Source organism: Mustelus asterias, chromosome 1 (genome assembly GCF_964213995.1).
Source record: "Mustelus asterias chromosome 1, sMusAst1.hap1.1, whole genome shotgun sequence".
NCBI lineage: Eukaryota > Metazoa > Chordata > Chondrichthyes > Carcharhiniformes > Triakidae > Mustelus > Mustelus asterias.
Genome location: NC_135801.1, coordinates 112,119,957 through 112,145,765, shown reverse-complemented (window position 1 = coordinate 112,145,765; position 25,809 = coordinate 112,119,957). Strand labels below are relative to the sequence as shown.

The window sequence follows — 25,809 nt, the reverse complement described above, 5'->3', positions numbered from 1 at the left end:
CGGTCACCAGTGGGGTGCCCCAGGGATCTGTTCTGGGACCCTTGCTCTTTGTGATTTTTATAAATGACCTGGATGAGGAAGTGGAAGGATGGGTTGGTAAGTTTGCTGATGACACAAAGATTGGAGGTGTTGTGGATAGTGTAGAGGGATGTCAACAGTTGCAACGAGACATAGATAAGATGCAAGACTGGGCGGAGAAGTGGCAGATGGACTTCAACCCAGATAAGTGTGTGGTGGTTCATTTTGGCCGGCCGAATAGGATGGAAGAATATAATATTAAGGGTAAGACGCTTGGCAGTGTGGAAGAACAGAGGGATCTTGGGGTCCGGGTTCATAGGACGCTCAAAGTGGCGTCGCAGGTAGAGGCTGTGCTTAAGAAGGCGTGTGGAATACTGGCCTTCATCAATAGCGGAATTGAGTTTAGAAATCGGGAGTTAATGCTGCAGCTGTTCAGGACCCTGGTCAGACCCCACCTGGAGTACTGTGCCCAGTTCTGGTCGCCTCATTACAGAAAGGATGTGGAAGCCATAGAATGGGTGCAGAGGAGATTTACGAGGATGTTGCCGGGATTAAGTGGTATGCCTTATGATGATAGGTTGAGAGAGCTAGGTCTATTCTCCTTGGAGAGGTGAAGGATGAGAGGTGACCTGATAGAGGTGTATAAGATGTTGAGAGGTATTGATAAGAGTGGATTCTCAGAGGCTTTTACCCAGGGCTGAAATGGTTGTCACGAGAGGCCACAGGTTTAGGGTGCTGGGGAGTAGGTATAGAGGAGATGTTAGGGGTAAGTTTTTCACTCCGAGGGTGGTGGGTGCGTGGAATCGGCTGCCGGTAGTGGTGGTGGAGGCGGATTCAATTGAGTCTTTTAAGAGACTTTTGGATAGGTTCATGGAGGTTAGTAAGATAGAGGGTTATAGATGAGTCTAGAAGGTAAGGAAATTATTCGGCGCAACTTGTGGGCCCGAAGGGCCTGTTTGTGCTGTAGCTTTTCTATGTTCTCTATATGTTCTAAGATGGTTTTAAAATTAACTCTGTGAAATGTTATGTTTACTCTTTGTAATGTATCTCATTATTCTGTTTGGTTTTTAAGCAACCTGGGAATATTTTCTTGATAGTTTAAGTGACATGTCCACTAAAATCTTGAGATCCTTCTGCTGTGACGAGTCAAGCATATTCCCATGAAGCACACAATGCACGTTCCCTCTGTCAAATCCCACAACCTTATTTACCTGTAGTACATTGCATTTGCAATTTATCTGCAAACTGATTAAGCTTGTCAAGGTCCTTTTGAATTTGTAGGCATTGATATCTTCTTTTGCTATTGCTCCAATTTCATATTGTCAACCAGGTTGTACACATCCTTTCTCTAAATTAATTATAAAAGTTCTAAGCAACTTCAGCCCCACACTGAACTGTTGACATTCCACTGGTAACTGTCTGATAACCAAACACTTACCCTCGCACTTATTGCTGTCTGCAAACAGAATAAAATAATGTAATTATTGTGTTTGTTACCTTTGTTACTTCAGTTTGTTAGGCAATGATTCTTGCTCATGTGGTTGACTGAAAGTTGCGGAAGAGAATATTTTAATAATTTAAGTTCAATTAGAGACTTTTTATCCAAAGCACTATTATTTTGGAAAATTCTTACAGATTTAAAATTCTGTATCCAACTTGTTTTTAAAAAAGAAACAAAGGGGGCAATTCTCATTGGTGGGAAAACTGGTCTAGATCACCACTGTTTTTTCAGTGCAACTTTAGACCAGAATCTCCCACACTCTGCAATGCAATCGAGCTGGCCAGCAAATGGGGAGACTGACAGATTGGGACTACCGCGCATGCGCAGAATTCTGGAGCTGTCAGATTCTGGCGCAGTGGTCCTGATCTGTCAGTCTCCCCATTTGCTGGCCAGCCTGGGACACCTGATTGCGGCCCCCACAACAATTCCTGGGCGAGTCCCGGCCCCCTCCCCCCCTTCCCCAGTCCCCGTCCCGACAGACCACTACTCCCCCCCCCCCCCCCCCCCCCCCCCCCCCCCCCCCCCCCCCCCAGCCCGCCCCAATTGCTGGCCTCCCTCCAGCACAGACTGATCCCTATGCAGAGTGGCAGCGGGACACCCCCACTCCCACCAATCGCCCCTAGACCCTGGCCTTTTGGCACTGCCCAATGCCTGCTGGGCATTGCCAAGGTTCGCCTGTGCATGGGCACTTTGCCCCTTGGGCAGTGCAGGGGGCACAGGCTGGCACTGCCAGGGTGCCCATGCCCAGGGGGCACTGACCCCCGGGGGGGGGGGCCCCAATTGCGCGCTCCTCTCCCCCCCCCCCCCCCCCCCCCCCAGCATTCTGGGAGGGGTCTCCTGCTAGTTCCCCGAACATGGGGAGCTACTCTAAAGCCCACTGGAATGAAGTACTCCTGGTCGGGTGGGAAATGCTTATCAGGCCTAGCAAGTTCTGGGCCGGGGCCCGATAATCACATTTAAACTACATTTAAAATATATTAAAAACAGATTTAAATTACTTGCCTCTCTTCCTGCCGGTTTCCAGCGTGGTCCTGATTGTGTTTGTTCTCCGGCTCTGGGAGACAGGCATGTGTCGGGAACGCATGCACGAATCCCGCGAAATGGCAGACACGCAATTCTCCTGACTGGATGTGCCAGAAAATTGGCGGGTCACAATGGGAGAATCGCCCCCAAAGTATCTGGGTTTTTTTTGCATCCGTCATCAAAATAAATGCACTATCTGTTGTTCCTTAATTTCTATGTTAATAAAGCCATTTTTCTTTCCACATGGGCTATCACTGTAGTTTGAGGTTATCATTGTCAATATTCTTGATTGTGACTTTTATCCTGATAATTTGACTCTATTAGGAAAGGACCTAATGGGTTATGAATATATCACTTCATTAGGAAACTTAAAGGCAGGGATGAAAAATTTCCACAATTTGGTGGAATTCTGATATTGGAGTAATTGAATTCTGCATTTTTAATTTTCTTTCTGACTTCTGCCTTGCCTTGGCCACCACCACGTCCTGCACATCCAAGACCAGGAGAAGTCTCAAAGCCAATGAGACTGGGAGCAGGTTTGAGGGAGCCATCACATCCCATTGCTGCTGGCTGCTTGGTGAAGCCAAGGGGCATGGCTGGTCTTGGGGACTGGATGAGCAACGGAACCCGAGTCTCGGCAGGATTTGGTAGATGGGAAGGAAGGAGTGGTGAAGCCAGAGTCTCCATGGTGTTTGTCAGTCTCAGTGGAGAGGTGGGGGAGGGAGTGCTGGAGCTTGAGCCTGATGCAGAAGTATATTTTCTCTAGAAGAATTGGAAACAGTGGCTGCAGAGAATATACATAAAGATGTGTCAAAACTGTACATTCCAAAAGTTAACCCAGTAGATTTTATATTGTGTGTTTTATATTGAATTGTCAAGTCAAAAGAATGAGATATTTAAACATGTGCATTGGAAGGTAATGTGTGAAGATTGATGACTTCTGATCTGTAACAAAAAAAATTGCAGAATGATGTGCTGTATTAAAAAGCTTACAAGCAACAATTTTATTTATTTAGTGAGATGTTGTACTGTAGCTTAAAATGCAGGATGTTGCAATGCTTGGACATTGTGTAAAAAAAAAAATGTTTTAAACACCAGATGCAAGAAACTTAAACAATGCAACATCAGCATACTCAGAATCAGATATGTAGTCATTGTGAAAATATTATTCATTCACCAAAGTATTTTTAGGAAATAGTTTAAGAATATCCATATTTTAATTATTCTAACATTAATTTAACAATGTTCCTCTACTGCTACTTCAGATAAACTTTTTTGTTTATATTTTGAGTTCTTCATTGAATCAAGTCAGAATGAGAATCTTTGAAAAATAGAATAAAACTGGGATGTTAAGGGACACAGTGCAAGTAGCTAGCCAGGAGGGAGCAACCAAGCCCGAGGCTTGGCTGATATAGTGAATCTCTGCCAATTTTCAATCATGGTGTCCTGGCTGTGATGGGGCCGTTGGGAACAAGGGATCTTGGTGTTGCTTGTAAGGCTGTTGGAAAGGTTCCGGCTACTTTTCTTCTTTTCGAGTCTTCTTTCTTTCAGCATTACCACTGGAAAAATCACCACGTTTTTAAAATATATTTATTCATGGGATATGGCAAGACCAGCATTGGTTGCCTATCCCTAATTGCCCTTGAGGCGGTGGTGGTGAGCTAAAGTGGCATCATGTTGGAAAATAGCTGCAAAGCACTTCATGGTCCTTTGTTTTGCTTCACATGTCCAGCAGGGTGATGTTCTGATTTTAGTGTGGACTTCATCCTATATTACATGCAATAACTATGTTGAATGCTGAAATACTGAGGTCACTTTGGTGATGGGTACAAATGCCTTGATCCACTATTTTGATAGTAATAGAAGGTTTAAAAAAAAAGAAAAAAATATTTTTTACCCACTTTAAGCCTAATAATTCCAGCTATTTGAAATGGCCCAGAAGCAATTACATTCACCACAGACCATCGTAGGTGCTATAATTACATGATTTCTTGTCACAAAAATATATTCGGACCTTTTTGTCTTCAGCCACATGCATCCCTGTTTACAGCTAACAAAGAACATTTCATCCCAGTGATTAGCACTACTGCCTCACAGTGCTAGGGACCTGGGTTCGATTCCAGCCTTGAGTAACTATGTGGAGTTTGCACATTCCCCCCCCCCCCCCCCCCCCCCCCGTGTCTGTGTGGGTTTCTTCCCACAGTCCAAAGGTGTGCAGGTTAGGTAGATTGGCTTTGTTAAATTGCCCCTTAGTGTTCATGGAGGCTTTGAGACATTTGAAACATTTCTGTTGCCCCTGTGTGAACAAGCTCCCTGGCATAACTCTCGAGTAGCATCCTTGTTTCAGCAGTCATGTGTCAGGTATTCTGATGTTGTGTTCCATCCGTCTCGACAAATTATCATGGCCTCTAAACTTGGCCGCTCAATTGTTCTTTTGTCCTCCCACTAGATTTGTAAGATTCTCCTGAGACTGCATTGTTGATGTTGTTCTTGATACGGTCTCTATAAATAGTCCAAATTTCAATAGTATAGATAATAGGGGGAACCACTGTCCTTAGACTTTGTGTGGCATTTGACGTGGTGTCAATTCTGGTGAGAACTGGCATGGAGCCCTCCAGCTTCACTGGCCAGTTTTCTCCACAGATCTTGTCACTTTAACTGTGAAAACAATAGATGGAATTTGCACTGTCAGTCTGGTGAGGAGGAGATTCGTAGAGCTGGAGAACCAGCTCCACTGAGATTGTGCATGAATCGCAAAAACTCAGTTTGCAGGTGCAGCAGGTGATCAAGAAGGCAAATGGAATGTTGGCCTTTATCGCGAAGGGGATGGAGTATAAAAGCAGGGAGGTCTTGCTGCAATTGTACAAGGTACTGGTGAGGCCGCAACTGGAGTACTGTGTGCAATTTTGGTCCCCTTATTTGCGGAAGGATGTATTGGCCTTGGAGGGAGTGCAGAGAAGGTTCATCAGGTTGATACCGGAGATGAGGGGGTTGGCTTATAAGACCATAAGACCATAAGACATAGGAGCGGAAGTAAGGCCATTCGGCCCATCGAGTCCACTCCACCATTCAATCATGGTTGATTTCAACTCCATTTACCCGCTCTCTCCCCATAGCCCTTAATTCCTCGAGAAATCAAGAATTTATCAATTTCTGTCTTGAAGACGCTCAACGTCTCGGCCTCCACAGCCCTCTGTGGCAATGAATTCCACAGACCCACCACTCTCTGGCTGAAGAAATTTCTCCTCATCTCTGTTCTAAAGTGACTCCCTTTTATTCTAAGGCTGTGCCCCCGCGTCCTAGTCTCCCCTGTTAATGGAAACAACTTCCCTATGTCCATCCTATCTAAGCCGTTCATTATCTTGTAAGTTTCTATCAGATCTCCCCTCAACCTCCTAAACTCCAATGAATATAATCCCACGATCCTCAGACGTTCATCGTATGTCAGGCCTACCATTCCTGGGATCATCCGTGTGAATCTCCGCTGGACCCGCTCCAGTGCCAGTATGTCCTTCCTGAGGTGTGGGGCCCAAAATTGCTCACAGTACTCCAAATGGGGCCTAACCAGTGCTTTATAAAGCCTCAGAAGTACATCCCTGCTTTTGTATTCCAAGCCTCTTGAGATAAATGACAACATTACATTTGCTTTCTTAATTACGGACTCAACCTGCAAGTTTACCTTTAGAGAATCCTGGACTAGGACTCCCAAGTCCCTTTGCACTTTAGCATTATGAATTTTGTCACCGTTTAGAAAATAGTCCATGCCTCTATTCTTTTTTCCAAAGTGTACGACCTCGCACTTGCCCACGTTGAATTTCATCAGCCACTTCTTGGACCACTCTCCTAAACTGTCTAAATCTTTCTGCAGCCTCCCCACCTCCTCAATACTACCTGCCCCTCCACCTATCTTTGTATCATCGGCAAACTTGGCCAGAATGCTCCCAGTCCCGTCATCTAGATCGTTAATATATAAAGAGAACAGCTGTGGCCCCAACACTGAACCCTGCGGGACACCACTTGTCACCGGTTGCCATTCTGAGAAAGAACCTTTTATCCCAACTCTCTGCCTTCTGTCTGACAGCCAATCGTCAATCCATGTTAGTACCTTGCCTCGAATACCATGGGCCCTTATTTTACTCAGCAGTCTCCCGTGAGGCACCTTGTCAAAGGCCTTTTGGAAGTCAAGATAGATAACATCCATTGGCTCTCCTTGGTCTAACCTATTTGTTATCTCTTCAAAGAACTCTAACAGGTTTGTCAGGCACGACCTCCCCTTACTAAATCCATGCTGACTTGTCCTAATCCGACCCTGCACTTCCAAGAATTTAGAAATCTCATCCTTAACGATGGATTCTAGAATTTTGCCAACAACTGAGGTTAGGCTAATTGGCCTATAATTTTCCATCTTTTTTCTTGTTCCCTTCTTGAACAGTGGGGTTACAACAGCGATTTTCCAATCCTCTGGGACTTTCCCTGACTCCAGTGACTTTTGAAAGATCATAACTAACGCCTCCACTATTTCTTCAGCTATCTCTTTTAGAACTCTAGGATGTAGCCCATCTGGGCCCGGAGATTTATCAATTTTCAGACCTTTTAGTTTCTCTAGCACTTTCTCCTTTGTGATGGCAACCACATTCAACTCTGCCCCCTGACTTTCCTGAATTGTTGGGATATTACTCATGTCTTCTACTGTGAAGACTGACGCAAAGTACTTGTTAAGTTCCTCAGCTATTTCCTTGTCTCCCATCACTAGATTACCAGCGTCATTTTGGAGCGGCCCAATGTCTACTTTTGCCTCCCGTTTGTTTTTAATGTATTTAAAGAAACTTTTACTATCATTCCTAATGTTACTGGCTAGCCTACCTTCATATTTGATCCTCTCCTTCCTTATTTCTCTCTTTGTTATCCTCTGTTTGTTTTTATAGCCTTCCCAATCTTCTGACTTCCCACTACTCTTTGCCACATTATAGGCTCTCTCTTTTGCCTTGATGCATTCCCTGACTTCCTTTGTCAGCCATGGCTGCCTAATCCCCCCTCTGATAACCTTTCTTTTGTTTGGGATGAACCTCTGCACTGTGTCCTCAATTACTCCCAGAAACTCCTGCCATTGCTGTTCTACTGTCTTTCCCACTAGGCTCTGCTTCCAGTCGATTTTTGTCAGTTCCTCCCTCATGCGCCTGTAATTACCTTTATTTAACTGTAGAACCTTCACATCTGATTCTGCCTTCCTTCTTTCAAATTGCAGACTGAATTCTACCATATTATGATCACTGCTTCCTAAGTGTTCCCTTACTTTAAGATCTTTTATCACGTCCGGCTCATTACATAACACTAAGGAGAAATTGAGTAGATTGGGCCTGTACTCGTTGACGTTTAGAAGGCTGAGGAGATCTTATAGAGACATATAAGATAATGAAGGGGCTAGACAGGATAGAGGCAGAGAGATTCTTTCCACTTAGAAAGGAAACAAGAACTAGAGGACACAGCCTCAAAATAAGGGGGAGTCAGTTTAGGACAGAGTTGAGGAGGAACTTCTTCTCTGAGGGTAGTGAATCTCTGGAATTCTCTGCCCATTGAAGCAGTGGAGGCTACCTCATTAAATATGTTTAAGTCACAGGTAGATAGATTTCTGATCAATAAGGGAATTAAGGGTTATGGGGAGCGGGCGGGTAAGTGGAACTAAACCACTATCAGATCAGCCATGATCTTATTGAATGGCGGGGCAGGCTCGAGGGGCTAGATGGCCTACTCCTGCTCCTATTTCTTATGTTCTTATGAAGCACCCCAATCACTGGGGAAAAAAGTTAACCACCCCCACCATGCCACAGAGGTATCTGTGCCGACCCCCCACCACCACCACCACCGCAATCATGGGCGTGAACCTGATCATGTTGCTGGCAGATATCGTGATCTTACCAGTGAGGTTTGCAATTTCTGGGTTTCGCTGGATCCTGGTAATCTTGTGCACAGAGTGTGGGTTCGAGATCCCGCTCTAAGTTTAATGTAGGATTGGATATCATAATTCTCAAACTTAAGTACATCATTTACCATAGGTTGAGCTGGCACATTGGATTCTGTGGTGTACGGCTTCAACAGTCTGCATATTCATCAATGTCAACTATACTATGTTCTGGAAAGGAAAGTCAATAGAAAATGCAGAATTCATGGAGTTAGCTTTGCCATCGCAAACAAGTTCATCAAGATAATCTAATTTAGACTTTCAGAAGACTTTTGACAAGGCCTCACATAACAGACTACTATGTAAAGTTCATGTTTTGAGATGAGTAGAAAGCTGGTTAGCAGACAGGAAGCAAAGAGTTGGCATAAATGAGTCTTTTTCTGATTGGCAGTCAGTGACCAGTGGGGTTCCGCAGGGATCTGTGCTGGGACCCCAACTGTTCACATTATATACTAATGACTTGGAAGAGGGAGCTGAATGTATTATCTCCAAATTTGCAGATGATACAAAGTTGGGTGGGAGGATGAGCTGTGAGGACGATGCAGAGATGTTTCAGCGTGATTTGAACAGACTGAGAGTGTGGGCATCTGCATGGCAGATGCGGTATGACGTAGATAAATGAGTGGTTATTCGCTTTGGTAGCAATAATAGGAAGACATTATTCCTTGAATGGGTACAAATTTAGAGCGTTGGATACTCAACAAGACCTTTGAGTCCTCGTGCATCAATCGCTAAACTTTTAACAGGGTTAGACAAGGTAGATTCAGAAAGAATGTTCCCAATGGTGGGGGAGTCCAGAACTAGGGGTTATAGTTTGAGGATGAGGGGTAAACCTTTTAGAACTGAGGTGAGGAGAAATTTCTTCACCCAGAGGGTGGTGAATGTCTGGAAATTCACTACCACAGAATGTAGTTGAAGCTAAAGCGTCTGATTTCAAGAAGATAATAGATATAGCTCTTGGGGCTAAAGGGAACAAGGGATATGGGAGGAAGCGGGATCAGGATATTGAATTCAATGTTCAGCTATGATCAAGATAAGTGGTGGAGCAGGCTCGAAGGGCCGAATGGCCTACTCCTGCTTCTCGTTTCTATGTAAGAAATAATGCAATCTTCCTTTTGGGATTAATGAATGTCTTATGACATTCATTAATCCCTTATAAGTTGAAAGGCCAATGAACCTGCCATACACATCAGTGCTTATGCAACTACCTTGGACTCTGAAGATCAACAGAAAGAAACCTTCTGTTGCAACCAAGATGCAAAGGGCAGCTGTACCATCACAGTCGAAAGATAGTTTTTCTTGGTGATTTCAGTGCCAAGCTGAATAACCATGGTCTTTGGCCAAATGCCATTGGAAAGCAGGAAGTTGAAAAGTCATAGAATAGATCCCAATGGTGAATGCCTCCTTATCTTGTGCCCTGAATACAATCTTGTGGTAACTTAGACCCATTTACACCAAAAAACATTTGAAGACATTGTGGCAACATCCGAGATTGAAGCACTAGCACTTAGTAATTCTGATATTCAGGACCAGAGATCAAAAAGATGCGCATATTACATGTGTTATGTTTATGGCCAGCGAATGTTGGACAGACCATGATTAATTTGTTCAATGTTGGTGCATCACGAAGCCCTCAAAAGGAAACAAAGGCCTTGACAGGTATGGACAGATAGATTCGTCATCTTTGGCTTGTCAAATAACCCAAACTTAAGAAATTTCAAGAACAAGTCCATCAGAAACTACAGAAATGCATAAATAGACATTATGCCAGCAAGTAACATTCAAAATCACTGGCAACGACTGAAATTACTCATTATCACTGGTTACTACTCCTAACATGCTGAAAAATCCTGGGAGACACCACTGAAAGACACCAAGTTTGGTTTGATGAGAGCAATACAGAAATTTGCAAACTCATCAAGTGGAAACAGCATACGAAACCTGGCAATCAGGTCCAAACTTCACAGAAAAGAAGCCTGCCCACAGGACAGTGAAAGCTGAAGTTCGACGAAGAGCCTGTGATTTGAAGATCATATGATGGACAGAGAAATCTGAAGAAATTTAATTCCTTGCTGAAATATATGACACGTAAACTCTTTCCAAACCAACCAAAGAGGTCCTCAGTCCCGGAAGAACACCCGTAATAGCCAGTGAATGGCAAAACTGCCCTCCAAAGTCAAGGATAGTATCAAAACCATTGGAAACAGCACTTTGTAGAGTTATTCAGCCAGAATTCTGTGGTGGACATACACCTGCTAGATAACCTCCCACAACATAGTATCAAAAATGAGCTAGACGATGATCCAGCAACTGATTGAAGTGATAACTAGCTAAAAGATCAGGTTAGAGTGTGGGTATTCTGTGGTGAGTGACTCACCTGATTTTCCAAAGCCTATCCAAGAGTGTGATGGAATACTCTCCACTTACTTGGATCCGTGAAACTCAGTTCAGCACCATCCAGGCCAAAGTAGCCTATATGATTGACATCCTAACCACTACATTAAACATTCATTCTCTCCACCACCATACAGTGGCTGCAACTGTATCACCCACAAGGTGTGTTGCAGCATCTTCTCCAGGCTCCTTTCAACAGCATCTTCCAAACCCACAGTCTCTAACATCTAGAAGATCAAAGGCAGCAGGTGCATGGCAACACCATCCGGCAGAAATCATTCACCATCCTGACTTGGAGCCATATTGCTGTTCCTTCATTGTTGCTGGGTCAAAATCCTGGAGCTCCCTCCTAATATTACTGTGGGTGTATACCTATACTACATCGACTGCAGCCATTCATGAAGGTAGTTTGCCATCTTCTCAAGGGGGAAATTATCCAAGTGCTGGCCATGCCTGGAAGAATGAATTTTTTTTAAAAAGCACTTGAAACAATGCAAAAGAGATATTAGGAACACATTATGCTGGACTCTTTGGTTAGAGAAGAAGTAAAATAAGTATAGCGGACTCCTGAAGTTTGCTTGATTAGAAAGTGCTATATTTACCTTGATTATAGCTTTTTTGCTGTCTTGAGGTTGGGTACTAAAATATGTGGCCAAGGACTTCAATTATATTTGTTTTCTCTTTCGATGGCTTTGTAAAATGTAAAATAACTGGTTGTAGATGCATCATGTTATGTCAAGCGTTTTATTCCTTCACTTTTGTAAGGAATGCTTCAGATAAAATTGTCGTTAGCCTTTAATTATAATAACATGCATTAGTGGGGACTTGCTTTATATGCGTAGTTTGTCAAGAATCCATCTGGTTTGAATGTTGTGGCATATGTGCAAATTTTCTCATGATACAGAAAGCTGGGGGATTCAAATTCATGGCCTTCCAGTAAACTATGTAAAATAATTGGCTAATCCTTTGTGAACTTTTTTGTATTATTTCAAAAATCAGTGAAAGGATTTTGTGGTGTGCCACTATGTTTGTGGGTTCCTTGTTCTTCCTTAGTTGCACAGTACAGGGCAGGCTATAATCCAAGGCTTCCCTACAGGAGGGAAGTGAAAATGGATGGTGAATCAATTGGGCCAAGTAACATTGGCAGGTAGTTCATGAGTAAATTACTTGCTTATCTCCTTTGCCAAGGCATAATGTACGACAGGATAGCAGAACTGAAGAGAAGCCCTAAAAATGAAGAATAAAAATCGAACGCAAAGGGATTTTCCTTTTACTTAAAGGATACCTTTTTCTTTTGAATCGTCTTATCTTTAAATTTCCATTTTATTGAATATAACTCCTATTGATCTATGGGAGCATTGTAACAACCTAATACTTAAATAACTTATAGAGCCATGCTAGATATAAATGATATATTCATGCACAAAAACATGATTAGTATTAGTGCCCCAAATTGCTTTGCAGCCAATGAACTGCTTTTGAAGTGCTGCCACTTTTGTAATGCAGGAAAAGACGGCAACCAAGTTGCACACAGTGGGCTGAAATTAATGGCCACAGCAATAGCCCGGTTTAGTGGCCTGGAAGCCAGTGGCAACCCTGCTGCAGCCATTTCTAGAAGCCTAACTTCTGTCAATTCTTTTGTTGTTCTCAAGCTCTATGAATTGTGAAGGAAAGCTTCAGATCTTTAATGTGGTATTAGGTACACTCAGCCATTCCTTAAAAAGAGATGGTTTTCAATCCCTTCATTGTTCTGTTGATCATTGTCGTGTTTGTTCGTGATATAGGTTACCCTGTTACCTACGAGACCACTGACTCCTCATTCAGCATTCCTTACTGACAAAACTATTCTTGCTAAATGTCATCCATATCCTGAAGAATTTTGGGACCATGTTATTATTTATAGCGACAGTACAAGTTTAGAATCAATTTTAAAATGAGAAGAAGGTAAAAGTCTTGAGATTAGACCAGATTTTAATCCTGCAAATATGTACATGAAAATAGGGTATTTTAAAATTATGATCAGATAATCTGAGTGGTGTTGATTGGAGGATACATGTTGACCGGGTCACTGAGGTAAACTCTCAAATAGCTCGTATCCATCTGAGAGGGTAGATGGGGTCTTTATGCAACATCTCTGCTGCAACATTGTACTGCAATGTCTGCGGAGAGTTGGATTTAGGACCCCTTTTCAAATGGATTAGTAATTCTCAATCTAAATTATAGTATTGTATAACGACAAAGTGCTGCAAATATATATTGTTTTAATGCTTTTAAGACAGCAGCTAATTACTTGGAGAGCTGCAGTTTGAGGAATATTTCATTGGTAGTAATAAGACAGAGTAGATGCAACAAATGTGAATATACCTCCACAAACATTCCTGTACGTGGTAACTGAACTGCTTTTAATGTGGTTAAGGATTGGGCATCTGGCATTTCAGGCAATCAGTTCACCGATCAAATCCAGTATAAACAACCATTGGTCAAATAGTATTAATAGTCTCAGTATACTTTGATGTTTAACAGATTCAAAGCAAGTTACTGTTTTTTTGTAAATAGCTTCCATAAATGAGTTTTCTTGCCCCAAGTATTCACTTAACATGGCAACCAGCTAAGTTTCTAAGTATTAATTAATCGTTCAAGGGAATAACATTGAGTATTGCTGAAAAAAGACATTTTTGCCAAAGATTTTCACCTTGCACTCATCAGGACAATCAAGAATACCAATGTCAGGGAAACAACAACTTAATACCATATGAGAATAAGGTGATTGGTTGGTGGGTGGACTCATTGGTAGAGGCGTTGCCAAGTAGAATGCATCGGTTTATGGTAACTGACAGTTAACTGTCGAGCATTGTTGTTGGACACTGTGTTTTGCGTTTTGTGAGCATGTAGTTGTCCACTTGCAAAGCAATTACCTTTTTCCCATATGCTTCCCCTGGCATTGGTATTCTTGTGATTGTTCTGATTAGTGCAAGACAAAAAGCTATGATAAGATGTCTTTTTTCAGCAATATTCAAGTTCTGTACTACCAAATAGGAATTTATGTTATTGCACCATGATGGAAGATTTAAAGATAAGTCCAGCTGATGACTTTCCATGATTACAAATATCGAACCAAAAATAATGGATTTCTACGAGCGTAGCAGACGTGGAGACAATCAGTGATTTCAAAATGAATTTGGAAGGGCACTTGGTGTAAACTTACAAGGCAATGGGAAATCGAGCAGGAGATTGGGGCTTACTAGATTGCTGTGTAGAGCTGGCATAGATTCAATAGTTGGACTGGCCTGCTACGCTGCAGTGACCATAGTAAGCCTTGCAGCATTATAATAGCACTTGCTCACTGCACAAGTCCAAATTGAATGCACCCTACTATCACAGCAGTAGCTTGCTCCTCTCCTTCCCTCCCCACTCATAGTTAAAGTAAATGCAAGACTCCCTGCTGTAAACCATGGTGTCTAAGAAAACTCATCACCCAAAAGAAGGCTGGGCAGTTTGTCGCCACTGGGGCTAACACTAACTACTGTTGATTTTTACAAAGCTGGCAGCTTGCCTTTTTATCTACCCTTGTGATATTTCCTCTCTTGCTAGAGAGGTTATTTTGTGTACCCCCTGCAAAGTCTCTACAGATACACAGGTGGTGGCAGATCCCAGTTTGAGAAGCACTGGTTTAGATTTTGTGCTCAGATCTTTGGATGAACCCGTAACTTAGAGAATGTAGGATATGTCATGTTCACTGCTTAAAAAATCTTGTGCCCTTTTTCAGCAAGATTTGATGTTTTAAAAAGTGGAGTGTATGACTTCACGTTTTATACTTCTGTGTGGAAAGTAGCTTGGTTTACCGAGCCAATCTACCAACAAGTATGCCTCCTATGTCTTTCATAGGAGTATACACATCTTGGTGAAGACAAAGTCTAATCTCCCCATTGAGGGCCTCTTTCATTGTGTAATTGATACTCTCGAGCTCATTGGGAGAAGAAATGGCCTACCACCTGAAATTTGAGAATCATGAGGCACTGAACTGTCAGCAGCAGTGGAATGCTATACCTTCACGATCAGTCGCCTCATGGTCTAGAACATTCTCTGCAATGATTACTGTCAAGCTAGGAGACAACTCTAGTTTAATAAGGAAAGGAGGGCATACCAAGAGTAATATCAGACATATCTTAGAAGTAAGTAAAAACAAAGTGCTGGAAAAATTCCAGAGGTCTGGCAGCATCTGTGGAGAGAGAGACATTTTGAGTCCATAGGACTGTTCTTCAGAGCTCTGAAAAAGTGCCATTCGGACTCGAAATGTTAACTATTTTTCTCTCCATAGATGTTACAGACCTCCAGAGTTTTTCCAGCATTTTCTGTTTTTATTTCTGATTTATAGCATTTGCGATGTTTTGCTTTTGTTCGAAGCAAGATGGTTATGGCTCATCGGAGAGCAATATCACATCTCCAGAGCTTCACTATAGCACTTCTTCAGGAAAATGTCCTTCCTACAGCCAGCTTCAGCTGCTTCATTGATGATCCACTAATGTAAGATCATGAATAGGGTTGATCACTGGCAATTCCAATGTTCAGCTTCATTGAAAGTTTCTGTGATAATTAAATGGTTCCGACCAACCTATAGCGGGTCCTGCATAACATCAGGCAGGTGATATTTTGCCATATTATTACCAGCTAATACCACTCTCTAGCAAGAGAAAGCCCACGTGTGTGCTTGCGCATGTGTGCATGCGCATGTGTGCATGTGCGTGTCCCAACCTTTTCTGCACGTTGCACTTTATTGGATGCTTTTTGGATATTATCCAAGTTTCTTGCTCCTGATTACAGTCCGGTGACTGTCATTGGACTGAGTGTGTGACACTTGAGTAGGGACAGCATCTGGCTTGGCCTCTTTACCTTCAGTGATAGATTAGTTTGCAGTCACTTACAGTTTAAGGCCATGCAGAGAAAAGGACTATTTGAATAAAGTACTGGAAGATGCTTGCTGCCGTCAAACTGTATTGCAAGTAAGTTGACACTCAGTGGAGAGGGGAAAGTCATAAATTGCCAATGGTTTCGTTTTCTTGCCAATTTCTCTTCCTTAACCTTGAACCACTGCTTCTGTTCTCTATCCTTGAACCCATTGGAAATTTGCAGGGTTACAACTCCATACATGCTGGTGACCCTCTCGTGTCTCCCTGAAGTGTCTTTTGCTCAAGGAAAGTACTTAACTGTTTCAACAGGCTTTTAAATCCTGTTAAGGCACTGCAGCTATTTAATTTGTCTCACAGCATTCACACAGTGCATTTCTAGCAAGGAGGTAAATAGGAGCAGTTAGGAGCAGAAATGTGAGCTGGTCAAGATGTTGAGGTGCATCTTAACACTTTATAACAATATTTGCTGAAATCTTTTAATTCAAAACAGAGACTGGAGATTAAATTTAGGACCTTCCTGGTTGACGTGGTTTAGCTAATTATTGGATGAATTCATTGAACTATTGGGAGAGCACAATTTGTATTTCAAAAGAAGTGTTAAACGTGTACCTGCAAGAAGGAAGGCAAAATGAGAGCATCCATATGGCTAGCAAGGATGTTAAAAATTATCTATTTCTTCAACATTTATTTCTTAACCTGTCTGGTTCTCAACTGTTTATTTGCTGGTTAACTTGCAACTGAACAATTTTAAGCAGGATTAAGTTTCATTTTAAAAATTTTGGCATTATACCGTCTTTTTGTGAATAGAATTCAATATGTTTCTTTTTGTCTGCTTCAGTTGTCATGTGGACATCGATGCAAAGCAACCTGCCACCTTGGTAACTGTCCACAAAACTGCAGCCAGAAAGTGAAGATGAAGTGCCCATGTAAGCGGATTAAAAAGGTATCTCTTAATTATGACCCAATTTGAAAATTTTATAACAACATTTCTTTCTTGTGTACTTAGTTTACGCATAAGGATTTTAAGTGGAACCCAACTTATTTCGTAAGATGATCTTAAAATTTGACTATCATCTGAATTTGTGAGATGCAGTGATATTTGCTTGGTAGTGTTTTATTTTAGAGCCGTCAGTCATCTTTGTGGATAGAATCATGATTCATCTATATGGTTAAATGACCGTTCCATTAATAAACTGATAGTAAGAAGTCGCACAACACCAGGTTAAAGTCCAACAGGTTTATTTGGGATCACGACCTTTTGGAGCGCTGCTCCTTTACCACAGTGGTTAGCACTGTTGCCTCTCAGTGCCAGGGACTCGGGTTCGATTCCTGACTTGGGTCATTGTCTGTGCGGAGTTTGCACATTCTCCCGTGGTCTGTGTGGATTTCCTCCCACAGTCCAAAGATGTGCAGGCTCGGTGGATTGGCAATGCTAAATTTCCCCTTAGTGTCGGGGGACTAGCTAGGGTAAATACATGGGGTTATGGGGATTGAGCTTGGGTGGGATTGTGGTGCAGACTCGATGGGCCGAATGGCCACCACCTGCACTGTAGGATTCTATGATTCTATGCATGATCTTTTAAATTTATTTAAGGGATGTGGGCTTTTGCTGGCCAGGCTGGCATTTATTGCCTATCCCTAATTGTCCTTGAGAAGACGGTGGTGAGTCAATGTTTTTGAGCCTCCGCTATCCATGCAGTGAAGTTGATACGATTGTGCTGTAAGATAGGAAGTTTCAGGATATTGATCCAGTGACACTGAGAGAAATGTGATATATTTCCATGTTAGAACGATGTGTGACTTGAAGGGGAACTTGCAGATGGTGGTGTTCCCAAGTGTCTGTTGCTCTGTTTTTATAGGTGATAGAGGTCACAAGTTTGAGTGGTGCAATTGAAGAAGCCTTAAGTGCATCTTATACATTGCAACCGACAGTGTGTATAAGGCAAACCCGTTTTGCAGCGCCACTGTCGGTTGCAGCATGTTTGACTGACCCGATATTCTGAGGCTGTTTGTTTTAGAGTCGACATCAAGAGAAAACACCCTTCCAGCATCATCTTATCAAGCCTCTCAAGAATTTTATATATTTTAAAGCCATTCCTCTAAACCTTTCATTCTTCTAAACAGTAAGGAATGTAGACCTAGTCTACTCAATCTCTGGTCCATGTGATCCACTTATCCCAGGAATCATTCTACTGACTCTTTGTTACACTCTCTATAAGATAAGTATATATTTCCTTGCCAAGGAGACCAAAGTTATAGACAGTACTGCAGATGCATCTCACCAAGGCCCTAAACACTTTGGACCTCTTTACTCTTGTATTCCAATTCCTTTATTATAAAGGCAGACATAGCATTTGCTTTCCTAATTGCTCTATTCTCTACTTCTCTTGCATTATTTAAAACAATCCAAGGATGTTTTGCTGCAATTATACTTGGTGAGACTACACTTGCAACATTGTGTGCAGTTTCAGGCTCCTTATTTGAAGAAGATGCTTGCTATAGAGGGAGTGTAGTGAAGGTTTACCCCAAACTGTTTCCTGGGATGGTTGGACTGACATATGAGAAGAGATTGAGTCAGTTAGGATTATATTCACTGAAGTTCAGAAGAATGAGGGGGGATCTCATAGGAACCTATAAAATTTTAACAGGACTAGAAAGGGTGGATGCAGGAAGGATGTTCCCACTGGTGGACCATTTTAAGTTAAAGTTTATTTATTAGTCACAAGTAGGCTTGCATTAACACTGCAATGAAGTTACTGTGAAAACTCCGAGTCGCCACACTCTGGTGTCTGTTCGGGTACACTGAGGGGTAATTTAGCATGGCCAATGCACCTAACAAGCACGTCCTTCGGACTGTGGGAGGAAACCGCAACACCTGGATGAAACACACACAGGCACCATGAGAACTTGCAGACTCTGCACAGACAGTGACCCAAGGCTGGAATCGAACGCAGGCTCCTGGTGCCGAGGCAGCAGTGCTAACCACTATGCTACCATGCTGAAATTTCTTCACCCAGAGAGTAGTATGCCTGTGGAATTCACTACCACAGAAAGTAGTTGAGGCCAAAACATATATTTTCAAGAAGGAGCTCTTTGGGCGAAAAGAATCAAAGGATATGTGGGGAAGGTGGGATCAGGCAGTTGAGTTAGATGATCAGCCATGGTCATAATGAATGGCAGAGCAGGCTCAAAGGATTGAATGGCCTACTCCTGCTCCTATTTTCTATGTTTTGATGTGAAAATTCAACTCTATGGTTAATCGCGTAGACACTTGTACTAATATCTCATTATGTGGCTTTGGATCATAAATGATACGTTGTTGTGAAGTGTCTTTGAATGTTTATTATGTTAAAGAAATGAAAGTTGTTGTTGAGGCTATAAGCATTCCCATAACTTTGCAACTTCATGGGAGAATTTTAGCAGTAGAATTGCCTAAAACATTGTAAGATTGTGGCCAGTACCTGAGCAAATTCCACCCTTATCTCCCCTCTCAATCTCCTATGCATTCCACCTGGAGCTGGTGACTTATCAACTTCAAGTACAGCCAACCTTTCTAATATCTCTACTTTATCAATTTTTAGTACATCAAGTATTTTAGCTACCACCTCTTTCTAATTTAGGAACATAGGAATAGGCCTTTGGCCCCTTGAGCCTGCCCTACCATTCAACTAGATCATGACTAATGTTCTATCTCAACATTTTTCCACAGTACTCCCATGTCCCTTGGTTTCATTAACTAGAAACATATCCATCCCGATTTTGGACATAATTACTGAACCTCCACAGCCTATTGGGATAGAGAATTCCGAAGATTCATCGTTCTCTGAGTGAAGAAATTCCTCACTCCTAAATGGTTTACCTCTGATTCTGAGACTGTGTCCCATGGTTTTAGACTCCTGAAGCCAGGGGGAACATCCTTCCCACATCTAACCTATTCAAGAGACATCCTTCCTGTGTTGTCTTCAGTGCTCAACTAATCCACTCTGGTTGCAGGCCCGAATGCTGGATACTGTGGCCTTTAAGTCTAATCTCTGGCTACATTCCAGTCTCCTGACGCCTCCATTCATACTTTCTCAAAACATGAATCCAACAATTATGAGTCCGTATAAAATTGAAACAATATCTGTGAACTGGCTTACTCTGAGCAACATGAAAACAAGCAAAGTAGTCCTTGGGAGGGAAAAGATCAGGCCCATAGTTAATATCACTACTGATTACTATTGATTACATAATTACTTAATTACATGAATTAATCAAAGCACAATCACACTTACTTTTAAACTTGATTTTAAACTAACTTTTAAAAATTCAATACAGACTAAATACAGGTTCTCTTAAAATCAAGTGCAAAGCAGACATAAAATGCAAAAATGTGAAATTGCAAAAATGATTGATTGCAAACCTCAGGCCTACACCACTCACTAAGCCTGTCTAAATCCTTAAAACCTCTTTGCATATAGATTGCAAATAACGGCCCAAAGCACTGAAATTTGTTACCGCAATGGTCACAGCGGTGAGAGAGTTTCTCTGCCATTTCCTTATTCCCAATTATAAATTTTCCTATCTCTGCCTGAAATGGGCCTATATTTGTCTTTGCTAATCTTTTAGTTTTACATACCTGTAGAAGTATGACTGCGTTAAGCTGCCCTTTGACTAATCCAATTTTGTTACACGTTCCTAGTGTTAGCGATGTTTGTATAATTGGTGACTAGTTGCTTTCCTTTTGGAGTTATTTCTATCAGTATTTTGGACCAAAGGAATATTGTAAAGTCATGCAGTTCTAAAGACATCCATCTATCAAATGTAGAGAAAAAACTTGGACAAGAAAGGTCAGAAAGACCCCAGGATCTATTTTTGGCATTGTGCATCAAAGACTGGGTTAATTCAGCAAGAGTGGTTTGGATGCTAAAACTCTTATTCAGACTTGTATTTGATGCAGAGAGAAATGGGATTCCAAAATAACTCTAAATCCCTAACAGAAAAATACAAGTTTAATTTTAGGAATTTAAAGTGCAGAATGTAATATAATTAAGAACATTCTAAATTATTAATTTCAAGCATATCTCAAAGCCATAAAATCCAGTGAACTGATACATTTTAACATTAATCCTTTTTAAATGCAATTTAAAAGTAAACAATTATATTCAGGCTTCAAAGAAATAGAAAAACAAGCCATGTTGTTTTATCTTCAAATAATTGTCTACGTGGATACCAAATGCACAGAGAACTATTTCAAATTCAACTAAAGGATATGTGGCTGCAATATCAGTTTGTGCGTGTACATTTCAAAAATCATCTTATACTCTAGAGAACTAAATTTTTATTCTTGAGTCTAATAGCATGGCATTGGCAGGTGGTTTGAGGAAATGTTGGTATAAAAAGCAACAGATGGAACATTAATTCTTCTGTCAAGGCGATGCATTGCAGTGTGTTAAACAAAACCACCAGCCATTGAAAGAAGACAGAGGAAAACGCACTACTTTGGGTTCAACTAGGATCAGCTGTTTTCTATTATTTGAAACTCCAGACTGATGGTGATCACATATTTGAGTGCAATCTCCAATGGAGCCTCATTGGGGTATGGAAAGTCTCTATTGAATTGAAACATTAGAACTGGTGTGAGCAATGTTATTAAGTCTGCTCATTAAGTAGGTGTTATTTTAATCAAAGGTTTATCTAACCTTAAAATATCAACTATATCCTTCCTGCAAGTATAGAATGCTAGTTTTAAATTTACACAACATTCTTTGAAGAATTGACACCAAAGACGTTTGTGTTCTGTAAAGGAAATACTGTGTTCAGTGGTGACTGAGGAGCAGGTCCTGGTGGAATGCGATGAAGTCTGTCAGGAAATGAAGCAAAAAGCGTCTGAGGTAACGTCTCTTGCCTTGTTACATTATACTCTCCCAGCTTTGCTTAAGAGTGGATACAAAGAGCATATTCCAAAATAGACTTTGCATCCAAATGAAACCCCATGTACAATTGGTACAATTAGTTTTATATGTTAAGCTTCAATTGTTTTTGTGCATCTATATATTAGACTTAACAGCCTGCTTGTAATTTGCTCACTTGGGGTTGCAGGATGATGCAGAATCCATGTGGCTTTTTAAAAATGTTTTGTACCATTTGTAAAGGGATTTTAAAAGTCTGTGGGAAAAGAAAGGATAGGGACAAATAAATATTTAGAATCATTTCAAAAAGCTGGCACAGGTACAGTGATCTTCTATCTTTTAAATTTTTATAGTTTGAAGTACTTGTTATCTGACACAGGCTCAAGTTGATAAATTTTTTTATTACTTGTTTAGAAAATTAACCAACAATCTAGGTCATCAAATCTTGTATTGATTCGGGGAAACTTCATTGCTTAAATTTATCTTAAAATAGCAGTAAGTAATGGTGCATTGTAAAAAGTTATATCTTCTTTACATTTACAACGGTGCCTTGATCCTATTTTGTATATCTTAACTCTGAATATTTTAAGTCATACTACGTTTTTTTAAACAAATAACTCCTCCTACTTGCACTAGCTCAATTTGTGACCTGCACTCCAGGTTTTATTGTGCCATTTTGGAACGATATCAGGGAAAGGCGGTGGTGTAATGGTAATATCACTGGACTGGTAATCCAGAGACCCAAGGCTCATACTTTTGGGACATGTGTTCAAATCCCAAATTCAACTAATAACTTTGAAATTGAAATCTCGTCTCAGTAATGGTGACCATGGAGCTATTATTGGTTATTATTAAAACCTAGCTGGTTCACTAATATCCATTAGGGGAGGAAATCTGCAAATCTGGCCCGGTGTGATTCCAGACACACAGTAATGTGATTAACTCTTAGCTGCTCTCTGAAATGACCATGCAGGCCAAGGGAATGGGCAACAAATGCTGGCCCTGTCAGCGGTACCAACATCACATGAAAGAATACAAAAACAAGTGATTGGAACTGCTACCATTCAGAAGGAAAAGGTCCATCCATTTCCTAATCATTACATTTGATATTTTTTAAGGTCACCTTTTGTTTGCTGGGGAAAACATAAATGCTGCAAGCAAGTAACCATCAATTGTTAGAAATCCAAGTTCATTAAAGTTGATATTGTAATAAATTCCATTTTTATGTTGTAGACCTAGTTGTAGAATCTAATTTTCTAATGATAGTGAATTACCCGACTGAATTGCCAGTAGTGCATCGGAACATTGAAAACTGGTCTGAAATTGACAATTAAGTGATTGGAAAAACAATAAGGACATGGCTTTTAATAGGAAATGGGAAACTGTATGCTCAATACTCTCAAAATTGAACAATAGTAAGATTAGTCTAAAGCTGCACATGTAATTTGTAATCATTTTGGCATTGCATAGCTACTGTTTCAGAATGAAGACAGCATTTTAAATTGGTGAGGCCAAAGAACTGTATTGGATTACATGTGGAACGTTACAGAATAGTCAGCTTCAGATGTAAAGCATATGCTCATTAAAGTTGACCAGGTGGCTTGGATTTTTCATGGATCTCCTCCAGTTTTATTTTGCTCCTTTTAAGGGCCTTGCAAATCAATACATTTTGAGTAGTAGCAACAACTTGGATTTCCTCTTTGATGCCTAATGAAGGCTGCATTTCAAGAGAAATGGCATCTCCACATCATTTCAAGAGAAATAGCAGCAATTTCTGCAATGAAAATGTAAAAACAAATTGTGTACGATTTGTTATTAAATAATGATTCATGCAAATACCATAATTTTGCAGAGAGTAGTTTTGAACTATTACTGATTAGTTCCACAAAAAAAATAAGGTCACTGATGATCCAGAATATAAATGAGCCAGCAGGCGTGACCAGTGCAACTTTCAAGGGAAAAAATATAAGCATTAGGTAAGTAATAGATTATTTTGCTTTTTAGAAAATATATTTGATTAATGTAGTAGTAGCATAGAAATTAATTTAAGCAAAAATGTATGTAATGGTTTTAAAATCACATTTAACTACAGATAAGGTCCATCTTCCTAAGAATCCTACATTTTAAAAAAATCTTTCATTGGATGTGGGCTTTGCTGGCTAGGTCATTTATTACCCATCTGTAATTGCCCTAGAGAAGGTGGTGGCGAGCAGCTTTCTTGAGCTGCTGCAGTTCATTGGTATAGGTACACCCACTGCCTTGAGGGAAGGACTTCCAGAATTTTGACTAGGCAGCAGTGAAGGAATGGTCATATAGTTCCAAGTTAGGATTGTGTGTGGCTTGTGGAAAAACTTGCAAGCGTTGGTGTTTCTGTGCATCTGCTGCCATAGTTCTTCGGGGTGGTCGGTCTCAGGTTTGGAATGTGCTGTCGAAGGAGCCTGAGTGAGTTTCTTTAATGCATCTTGTAGATGGTATTGGCTGCTGCCACTGTCCGCCAGTGGTGGAGGGAGTAATTATTGAAGGTGGTGGGTGGTGTGCCAATCAAGTGGGCTGCCTTGTCCTGGATGGTGTCAAGCTTCTTGATAGAGCTGCGTTCATTCAGACAAGTGGAGAGTGTTACATTACACTCATGACTTGTGCCTTGTAGATTGTGAACAGGCTTTGGGTTAAATGGTTGGACTCTGTCTTGTTGGACATGGTCATTGCCTAGCATTTGTGTGGCATGAAGGTTATTTGACACCTATCAGCCCAAGCCTGAATGTTGTTCCAGTCTTGTTGTATAATGGCACGACTGTTTCCGTATCTGAGAAATCGCCATGATACTGAACATTGTGCGGTCATCAGCGAATATACCCACTTTTGATTTTAACGATGGGAGGAAGGTCGTTAGTAAAGCAGCTGAAAGTGGTTGAGTCCAGGATACTACTCTGAGGAGCTTCTGCAGCCATGTCCTGCGACTGAGATAATTGACCTCCAACTAACACAACAGTCTTCCTTTATGCCAAGTATGACCCTAACTTGTGGACAGTTATCCTCCCCACCCCACCCTTATTCTCACTGCCTCCAGTTTTGCTAGGGTGCCTTGATGCCATAAGTGGTCAAATGCTGCCTTGATCTCAAGGGCAGTCATTCTCACCTCACCTCACCTCGAGTTCAGCTCTTTTGTCCACATTTGGACCAAGGCTGTAATGAGGTTAGGAGCCGAGTGACCCTTGATGAAGCCAAACTGAATGTCAGTGAGCAGGTTATTGCTGAGTAAGTATCTTTTGATAGCTCTGTTGATAGCATCTTTCAGGGGCAGTGATTGAACAGGTTGAATTTGTCCTGTCTTTTGTGGATAGGACATACTTGAGCAATTTTCCACAATGCTGGGTGATTGCCAGTGTTGTGGCTGCACTGGAACAGCTTGGCTAGGAGTGTGGCTAGCTCTGGAGCACAAGTCTTCAGTATTATTGCTAAAATATTGTCAGGGCCTATAGTCTTTGCAGTCAGTTGTTTCTTGATATGACAGGAAGTAAATTGAATTGGCTGTAGACTAACATCTGTGAAACTGGGAACCTCCGGAGGAGGCTGAGGCAGATCATCTATCCGGCATCATAGATGCCACGTGGCTATAATCAGCTATACATCTGAGCTTGGACAGTAATATGTGCTCTCAAGATCATTTATGTTTTGCTGGGAACCTCAGGAGGAAGTTGGGATGGATCATCCACTTGGCACTTCTGGCTTAAGATCATTGCAAATGCTTCAGTCTTGTCCTTTGCACTGATGTACTGGGCACCCCATCATTAAGGATGGGGATATTTGTGGAGCCTCCTCTCTGGTAAGCTGTTTAATTGTCCACCACCATTCATGACTGAGTACATCAGGATTGCAGAGCTTAATTCGGAGTTGGTGGTTGTGGGATTACTCAGCTATGTCCATTGCGTGTTGCTTATCCTGTATTGCAGCTCTGCCAGGTTAACATCTAATTTTTGAGTATGCCTGGTACTACTCTTGGCAAGTCTCCCTGCATTCTTCATTGAACCGGGGTTGATCGCCCAACTTGATGGTAAAGCTAGAATGGGGGTTATGCTGAGCCGTGAGATGAATTTTACAGGTTGCGGTTGTTGGGAG

At 41.4% G+C, this 25,809-nt stretch overlaps 1 protein-coding gene across 2 annotated transcripts in view; it reads left to right on the top strand.

Moving 5' to 3' along the window:
- Positions 1-25,809, top strand: part of nfxl1 (nuclear transcription factor, X-box binding-like 1) — a 120,339-nt gene that overhangs the window by 87,535 nt on the left and 6,995 nt on the right. For both annotated transcript variants that reach the window (XM_078217048.1, XM_078217041.1), the window contains 2 exons: positions 16,641-16,745; positions 21,589-21,675. In XM_078217048.1, coding sequence (XP_078073174.1) covers positions 16,641-16,745; positions 21,589-21,675 — 192 coding nt within the window. The remainder of the gene's footprint in view (positions 1-16,640; positions 16,746-21,588; positions 21,676-25,809) is intronic.